At 48.9% G+C, this 9,742-nt stretch overlaps 1 protein-coding gene across 1 annotated transcript; it reads left to right on the top strand.

Moving 5' to 3' along the window:
- The first annotated feature begins 364 nt into the window (after window positions 1–364).
- CXCR3 (C-X-C motif chemokine receptor 3) lies at window positions 365–6,785 on the top strand. Its single transcript, XM_077841498.1, has 2 exons — window positions 365–428; window positions 5,688–6,785. Exons 1-2 carry the CDS (start codon window positions 417–419, stop codon window positions 6,783–6,785), a joined length of 1,110 nt encoding a protein of 369 aa, XP_077697624.1. The 5' UTR covers window positions 365–416.
- The last annotated feature ends 2,957 nt before the right edge of the window (window positions 6,786–9,742 follow it).

Here is a 9,742-nt window from a genome sequence, read left to right as displayed (position 1 = left end):
CATCAATCCAGCAATCTTTCCGAGCACTACAAATGCTATGTCCAGCACCAACTACCCAAGAGCTTGAAAGCACTTTAGCAATGCTAACAATCCACCCTGGCAGTTCTTATCCCAGGCATGCTATGGCACAAGGAGCAGCGGCCCATCTCTGCCAGGGTATGCATCACAGAGCAGGGCAGAAACCCCAGCTCTCTGGATGGTCACTTCTGAGCTCGTCTGCATCTGTCACTGAACAGCGGAGACACTGAGAATGAGTATGCTGCTTCCTTCCAGCCACTCCGAGAAAAAGAGACTGTGTCACTCAAACTTCAAACCACAGATACTTGAAGTCTACGCAGAATCAAAGACCACTTCAGTTCTCTCAGGAGCCCGACACATCCAGCACTTTATGCTAGGAAGGTGCCACATCCCCAGCTATGACTGACTGGGTGAGTTTCCATTTGATAAAATCATTGGGAAGGTCTTTATTTTATTTACAAATGGGGGGGGGGACAGGGGGCAATTTAAAATTGAAAGGAATTTGGAGGGGCTTGTACTAGGGGAGACACTTGTGTCAGAAATGTTGTGTTATGTCAAGTTATCAGTAAGATTCATTCAAAAAAGGCTAATTACAAAAGTGAAAACTTATATTTAAAATCCTTATCTTCAGATAAATAACAAAATATAAGCACCTAGAGTAGATAATCTAATCTAATCTAATCAAGATTTGATCACACAGACGGGTCAATTAAGTGTTGGAATTAACTTTTGAAAATATCCCAAATTAAGGTTATTACAAAAGTGAATGAAATCCTTTAAAACCATGTATCCTTGGCGTGGTTGGAAATATTAACATTCATATATAGAAGAAAAATGTTCTTAATTAATTTCATTCTTCTTAACATTAATTTTGAGCTACTGATATATCTGAACAGAGAAGTTAAAGTTAAAGAAAGGCATAAATGGGAGAAAAAGCAAAGATTTTAACCCCATTTTTCACTGACTTGTGAGAAAGTTTCCTTTCAGGCTGAAATTTTCTATGCTTGTTGTCAGATCAAATTTGGGGTGGTTTTTTGTTTTGTTTTGCTTTTTGAAAGTTTGAGGAAAATCCCTTTGCTGTTTCTGAATTATGAAATGAGAAATTAAATTTCTCAATCCTTCAAAAAATGAATTTAACTCATTCTCTGTAACTCAAAGCAGATGAACCTCTAAAGTTCAACCACAGTAGGTAAAATGACCCCAGTCTAGAAAGGAAATCACTTTAGCTATGGGCAGTTTGAATTGTAGATGTTCGGAATATCTGAAAGTGCCTTAACCAAGCACAAGACACAGCTTCAGTACGGCTCACCCCCGGGCTGCGAGGCAGCGCAAGGACTGCGCTTGGGGCCACGTACATCCTTGCTGGTAAAGTCAGTGAGACATCCGACTCCGATAGCACTTAGGTGCGTTTGAAAAGCGACAAGTCCAAGGGCACAAAGGGAGGCTGTGTGGCAGAGCTGGGAACTGAACCCCAGGCTAGCATACCAGCACTCCTTGACAGAGGCACCGTGGACTAAAGGGCTTTGGATTCAGCATTCTCTTTCCCATCTTACGGGTCAAACGTATGGGAGGACAGGGCTGGGAGGGGCGCTTGTGCTGCCACCGGCCAGGTTGCAGATAAACCCAGGGCTCTCAATCCGGTACCTTTCAGGAGCACTGTATTTGCATTAGTTCCTGCCGGATGAAATGCCCGCGGCTGCACGAATGCAAAGGCTAAGTGAAGGCTCTCCCATCGCACTGACATAATAATAAACATTAACTGCTGGGCAGGCACCACGAGCCATGCAAATGAATGACGGTCCCAATGCCAGCAGAACAACCTGGGCTTTTACATTCCTGCAGCCTCCACCTTGCAGGGTATCTGCCGCAACGTGTCCCCGTGGCGATTTGGCGTCAGACTATTATACCCAGACATGCACATTGCTCTTTAATAGCAATAAAAGCAGGTATTTCTGCAAAGACACACAGCTCTCTGCAACCCAACTCAGGCAGCACCAGCATTCCCGCCAAGCAGGGTATTCCCTCACCTTCTGCTTCCAGCTCATTCTCCCAGGGAATGCTTTGCACACTCGGGGACACTGCGTAAGAGACACGGGCTGTAACCTGGGCTCATTATGAGCCAAGAGAAACTCTCTGGAGTTATAAACACAGCACCCGGGCTTTGGGGTGACCCTGCACACTCATCAGAAAGGAGAGACAGCTAGGACTGAACTCAAACCATGGCGGGGGGAGCAGGACTGAGCAGCATCTCTGTGGGGGTGGGGGGCAGTAAAGAGATCTGCTGATTTGGGTCAGGTATCAGGCTGTGTCAAGACAATAATAGTTAATCCAGCCCAGGGATGTTCTGCAGGGTGCCTGGAGGCTTGGGGGTCCTGCAGTTAAAGATAATAGCTCATCTTAAGTGATCACTCTCCTTACAGTGTGTATGGTAACACCCATTGTTTCATGTTCTCTATGTATATAAATCTCCCCACTGTATTGTCCATGGAATGCATCCGATGAAGTGAGCTGTAGCTCAGGAAAGCTTATGCTCAAATAAATCTGTTAGTCTCTAAGGTGCCACAAGTACTCCTTTTCTTTTTGCGAATACAGACTAACACGTTTCAGAGTAACAGCCGTGTTAGTCTGTATTCGCAAAAAGAAAAGGAGTACTTGTGGCACCTTAGAGACTAACCAATTTATTTGAGCATGAGCTTTCGTGAGCTACAGCTCACTTCATCAGATACATACCGTGGAAACTGCAGCAGACTTTATATATACACAGAGAATATGAAACAATACCTCCTCCCACCCCACTGTCCTGCTGGTAATAGCTTATCTAAAGTAATCGTCAGGTTAGGCCATTTCCAGCACAAATCCAGGTTTTCTCACCCTCCACCCCCCCACACAAATTCACTCTCCTGCTGGTGATAGCCCATCCAAAGTGACAACTCTTTACACAATGTGCATGATAATGAAGTTAGGCCATTTCCTGCACAAATCCAGGTTCTCTCACTCCCTCACCCCCCTCCAAAAACCCACCCCCATACCACACACAGACTCACTCTCCTGCTGGTAATAGCTCGTCCAAACTGACCACTCTCCAAGTTTAAATCCAGACTAACACGGCGGCTACTCTGAAACCTGCAGTTAAAGAGGGAATTTGTTGAAGTGTGTGGCGAATAAGGACATTGCCTCTCCCACTGAAACCAAATGTGCAGGGGGGGAAGCATTCAGGGCTCCAAAAAGAAAAGGAGTACTTGTGGCACCTTAGAGACTAACCAATTTATTTGAGCATGAGCTTTCGTGAGCTACAGCTCACTTCATCGGATGTAGCTCACGAAAGCTCATGCTCAAATAAATTGGTTAGTCTCTAAGGTGCCACAAGTACTCCTTTTCTTTTTGCAAATACAGACGAACACAGCTGTTACTCTGAAACCATTCAGGGCTCCGTGTTACTGACATGGGGTGATTTAGAGGGGAATGGAGTGTACAGTTCTGGGATGCAAAGGTCAGTGACAAACAGCACCCTGAAGGAGGAGAGCTTGGCTACAGAGTCCATCCAGGACCTGGTCCCATCATTAATAATCGCTTCCCTCAGTGACTCGGCTTTAAGAGGAAGTGTCATTCTGAGAAGTTAAATCACTGGGATCTGAGCCATCAAAGTCAATGCAGACTTGACTAATCCTGGGGAAGAGCACAAGCTGCTGGTTTTCACACCATGCGCCAGAGCAGCGACTGCCCAACCTCACCAGCTGAGAGAAAAACAAACATCTGGGGTCAGATTTTCCAAAGTGCTCTGCACGCAGCAGTTCCCAGCGGGGCAAGAGAGCAGCTAGTGGGGTAAGAACTGCCTGGCTCTCACAGGGGCAGGGATGGGAACTCTCCCCAGATCTCAACTGGAGATGAGGCAATGGGAGAGAATTCTGTCCTGCTCTCACTGGGAATGCTGGGTGCTAACATCTCTTTGTGTCTATAGAAAAGAAAATACCACCTCGTTTAGACAAACACAAGGCAACAGCACAGATTATGCCCTCCACTGCCCCTGGGGCACGCGTGTGCGTGCATGCATGCGCATAATGCAACCAATTTAAAGTGGGCAGCATTTAGATGCTCCCCAGGGGCTGGTTTTCCATCACCTTTGCAACCGGAATTTCCATTTTGCAGAACCGTCTGACTTTCTGAATCTGAACCAAAAGCTGAAATGTCACCATTTCTTATTAAACAAAAATTTATGAAAAAATCCATTTGGGACCGTCAGCATGGTTTGTATGATATTAACATATTAAATATTATACGCCTATGTAATATTTTAATACAAGAATCAAAATATTTAGACTTTTTCCTGTCAAAAATAATTCATGGAAATCAACAGGTTCCTGCGACACCTTTAGATTTTAATGAAACTGCATTTTTGACAGCAACCGTTCCATCAGAAAAACACTTTACCCTGTCTCAAGGAACCCATCCAACTCACAGCGACACCACTGGCCAAACTCCCACTGAGAGCAGGACTGGCCCCTGAGTTTACAGCCCCTTAACCCTCTCTCCCTGTAACCCTTTCCCAACCCCCACCCAAGCAATTCTTACCCTCTTCCACACTAGTCACACAATTAGAATTACATTGCTGGCCTCCCCACCCCCTGCAGGCTCTGTGGCCCTGGAAAAATAATAAACACAATAACAACATGTTTCAGAGTAACAGCTGTGTTAGTCTGTATTCGCAGAAAGAAAAGGAGTACTTGTGGCACCTTAGAGACTAACCAATTTATTTGAGCATGAGCTTTCGTGAGCTACAGCTCACTTCATTGGATGCATACTGTGGAAACTGCAGAAGACATTATATACACAGAGACCATGAAACAATACCTCCTCCCACCCCACTCTCCTGCTGGTAATAGCTTATCTAAAGTGATCATCAAGTTGGGCCATTTCCAGCACAAATCCAGGTTTTCTCACCCTCCGCCCCCCCCCACCACAAACTCACTCTCCTACTGGTAATAGCCCATCCAAAGTGGGCTATTACACAACATGCTTTGTGTCATTACATCCAGCATGTAATTTGAACACCTTACTGGGCACACACCTGAGACTGAATGCAAACATCTCTCTGTGAATAGTTCATTCCCCTAACACTGCAAGTGGGATTCTTACACTGACAGGGGTAATGTTATGGTAGCAGCAAGAGGCCCTGACAGAGATGGGGGCAACCAGGCACTGCACCGAGTGAGATGGTTGCTGCCCCAAAGAACTTACAAGCTTCACAGCAAGGCAGGGAAAGGGCAGTAGGGGAAGCAGAAGCTGACAGAGGGGGATTTGATTTGCCCAAGGTCCAGCAGGAAGTCAATGGCAGACTGGAAATAGAACCCAGGAGTCCTGCTCCCAGTCCACTGTCTGATCAATTGGACGTCATTGCACAGATAATGTTAAGTGGTACTTGTACACCAGGAGCACTGCAGATTTCACTTTTTCCCAGTGTTCCCAGGGAATAAGCTGAGTATCCCAAAATATCCTAAGTATCCTGAGTATCCCAAAGGCTGCAGCCCTAAAGGGTCCTACCCCTCGCAGACCAGTTGCAGAGAAGAAAGCTGCTGTAGGCAGCCCAAGACATCCCCACCCAGTAACAGAGTAACCAGGGGTGCAGAGTGAGAATAACCCTTTGATTTTCACATGTCCCCTTTGCTGTCTAGATTATCTTCAGTGGAGATGATGTCTCCTACCTGATGGAGAACACCAGCTTCTACCCTGACTACTACAACGAGAGTGACACCTGCTGCTCTGTCCCACCCTGCACCTCCAAGAGTATCCAGGCCTTTGACAGGGTCTTCCTGCCAGTCCTCTACAGCCTGCTGTTCCCGCTGGGGCTATGCGGGAACTGCATGGTGATGGCTGTGCTACTGCAGTGCAAGAGGCCCCTGGCTGGGACCGACGTGTTCATCCTCAACCTGGCACTCGCCGACGTACTGCTGGTGGTGACACTCCCCTTCTGGGCAGTGCAGGCTGTGCACGGCTGGGTCTTCAGCATGGGCACCTGCAAACTGGTCGGCTCCATCTTCAAGATCAATTTCTACTCCAGCATCTTCTTCCTGGTGTGCATCAGCTTCGACCGGTACCTCTCCATCGTCCACGCCGTGCACATGTACAAGAGGAACAAGTCTCATCTGATGGTGGCCAGCTGCCTGGTGGTCTGGGGCGTCTGCATCCTCTTGACCATGCCGGATTTCCTGTACCTGGAAGTCAAGAAGGACTATCGCCTCAACACCACTTTGTGCTCCCACAACTTCTCCATCAACACCTCCCTGTACTGGAAAACGGCCCTGCGCATCTGCTACCACATGTTGGGCTTCTTCCTGCCTCTGGCAGCCATGCTGTACTGCTACACCTGCATTATCCACACTCTGCTGCGCTCCCAGGGCTTCCACAAGCACAAGGCCATGCGGGTCATCCTGACGGTGGTGGTCGTTTTCTTTTTGTGCTGGACACCCTACCACCTGGCCCTGCTGGCAAACACGCTGATTGACCTGCAGGTGGTGGGGCGGGACTGTGGCAGGGAGGCCAGCCTGGACATCACCATGTCTGTCACTGCCAGCCTAGGCTACTTCCACTGCTGCCTCAACCCCCTGCTCTACGCCTTTCTTGGCATCAAGTTCCGCAACAAGTTCTTGGAGCTGCTGGGCCGCGTGGGCTGTGTGAGCCGTGAGTTCCTGCACAGACACATACAGACACCGAGCCAGCGCAAGGATTCCACCTGGTCGGAGACCACTGAGGCCTCCTACTCAGGGCTCTAGGGGGGAGATGGGGCTGCAAGGGGCGAACCCCTCCCCAAAGGGGTCTGGGGGAGCTGAGACTGCAAGGGGCAAACAGCTCCCCAAGGGGGCAAGGAAGGGGAGACGGGGCTGCAAGGGGGAAACCCTTCCCCAAGGGGCAAGGAAGGGGAGAAGGGTGGCAAGGGGTGAAACGCTCCCCCAGGGGCAGGGAAGGGGAGACAAGGAATCACTATAATCATAGCCAGACACAGCCAGACACCTGTGGTTACCCAGCCTCCTGTGCAGCTCACCACAAGCAGGAGTCCAGGAGCTGTGAGACTCAGAATGAGCTGGGAAGAAACAGTAACAGATTTCTGACAGGCTGGTGCAATCGTCGAATCTCTGTGGATCCTAGGTGCAGGTGCCAGAGGTTGTACACGTGGTTTCCAAGCAGGCCATGGGTCCGTTCTTTCCCTTAAGTCAGTTACCAGGTGCCAAGTGCTGAGCCGTTTCAGTCAATGCAGCGAGGCTGCAATTTCAGGGGCTTCAGACCATCATAACAACAGAGTCTGGAGGTTTCCTACTGAGGACATTAGTCTGGCTGGGACAGACGGGGCCAGGTCCTGCAGCAGGGCAGGCCAATGCTGCAATGTAACAGCCCCGGTACATACTGGCTGCACACAACAAAGGGACTCACCGACCTCCCGCAAAACCAGTGCTTGGATCCAGGGCCGGCTCTAGGCACTAGAAAACCAAGCTCATGCTTGGGGCGGCACTTTTCAAGGGGCAGAACTCTGCTCCCCTCTGACCCCCCCCCTTTTTTTTTTTTTTTGCTTCGGCGGCACTCCGTTTTATTTTTATTTTTTTTGCGCTTGGGGCAGCAAAAAACCTAGAGCCGGCTCTGCTTGGATCAGAGTCTCTGACTCTCAGCCCAGTGCTCACTCCTCCAACACCCTCCCTGCTCTCTGCACCCCTTATGCTTACAATGATAGCCCCATTATTTTTCTGACTGTAGCATCTAGGAGCTCTAACCATGGACGAGGCCCGCATCAAGCAAGGTACTGTACAAACACAGAAGAAAAACAGCCCCTGCCCCACCGGCCAATCACTTTTCTCTTCCAGTTCAAGTCCTTGCTGAGATACTCACAACCAAACACACACCCAGCCCTACATAACCTCCCCCAAACACACACACTCCTGACAGCCCCCCACCTCCCCCAAACACACGCATCTCCCCCAACTCCCACTGCCCCCAACACACACACCCAAATAACGGCAAGGGGCAATCCCCATGCTGCTTGGTAGGGCGACAGCCCCTGGTGCATCAGACCCATCCTGTCTGAGAGGGTGAGCTCTGTGGAGCCATAACACTTTCTGCATTTGTGCCCCCCTCCAGCCCCTCAATCAAGGTGTCTTGGCGCAGCCTCCCCAGACTTCTCCGCTTCCAGCAATTGCTCTCCTGCATTAACAGTTCAGCGAAGCTTTTTGCTGCGAGACTAGTCCGTGTTCTCTAGCCAAACTGAGCGGTACTGAGAGAACACCCTGCACCATTCCCTTCTCTGTCCCTCGTCCCATGAGGCAGGGTCACTCTGCTCAGGCCCCTAGCAGTAGAAGCATCGGCTTCTAGCCCAGGCAACAGTGACTTTGCTCCCAGTTCAGACTGTGTTTGTATTTCATTGACAAATGCAAACAGGCTTCAGCCTGTGCTGAGCAAAGGAGCCCCTGCTGGTGACTCCCTCCTGCCTGCCCCTGGGGTGAACAGGGATGATGCTCACTGGCTGTTTGCCCAGTCTTAGGAAGGATACCTATGGGCAGATAAAGATGACTCAGGGCTGCCATTCTGTGCAATCTTCTCCAGCTGTGAGGAAAGGATCCAGGAATGGCAAGTGTCAGGGACTCTGCATGTCTCAGGGATGCGGGAACACTCCAGGAGAAAATGATGCTGCAATAGCATGAACACAGACACATTAGCAATGTAAGGAGATCAGTGGGGTGAAGCAGCATAAGAAACTCCACAGCCACCCAAAGCCCAGCAGGAGTCCCCTCTCCTACCAGGGGCAATCACTTTATAGTCTAGCGCTTTATAGCATTTGCTCCTGCTTGAAAAGGTTATTTCGTATGACTCTTATGTTGCACTTTCACAGAGGTTTATATTTTCTTGTGCATTTTATTGCTAATAAAAATTAATAACCATTCTCACCTGAGACAGAGATTGTTTGTTTTCTAAAACACATTTACCAACCAATGTGGCTGAGCAATGTAAGGAGCAATGGTCTACAGGTGCTTTCAGGCAGGAAAGAGTGAGTTATCCTGTTTCCCACCTAGGGGTTACACCTCTGTGTGCTGCTGGAATAGAAACAAGAGCTTGCACCTTTACTTTGGCTGGCAGACCTCCCTCTCGTACCGTGTAAGGCCAGGTGACAGAGTGGCTAAAACACTGGCAGCCCCCTGGAGCTGTCTCAACCCACATTCCCAGCAGTGTTATCAGGAACAATGCTGAGCTGTGGTATCAATGGGGGGCAACTTTAGACAAGAAAGTCATAGAGAGAGCAAAAAGAAAAGGAGTACTTGTGGCACCTTAGAGACTAACCAATTTATTTGAGCATAAGCTTTCGTGAGCTACAGCTCACTTCATCGGATGCATACTGTGGAAAGTGTAGAAGATCTTTTTATATACACACAAAGCATGAAAAAATACCTCCTCCCACCCCACTCTCCTGCTGGTAATAGCTTATCTAAAGTGATCACTCTCCTTACAGTGTGTATGATAATCAAGTTGGGCCATTTCCAGCACAAATCCAGGTATTCTCACACACACCCCCCCCCCGCCTCTCCCCCCACACACAAACCCACTCTTCTGCTGGTAATAGCTTATCTAAAGTGACCACTCTCCTTACAATGTGTATGATAATCAAGGTGGGCCATTTTCAGCACAAATCCAGGATTTAACAAGAACGTCTGAAGTGGGGGGGAGGTAGGAAAAAACAAGGGGAAATAGG

This window comes from Eretmochelys imbricata, chromosome 24, assembly GCF_965152235.1.
Source record: "Eretmochelys imbricata isolate rEreImb1 chromosome 24, rEreImb1.hap1, whole genome shotgun sequence".
NCBI lineage: Eukaryota > Metazoa > Chordata > Testudines > Cheloniidae > Eretmochelys > Eretmochelys imbricata.
Note: the sequence above shows the minus strand (reverse complement) of the source record. Positions and strands in the feature narration are given on the sequence as shown.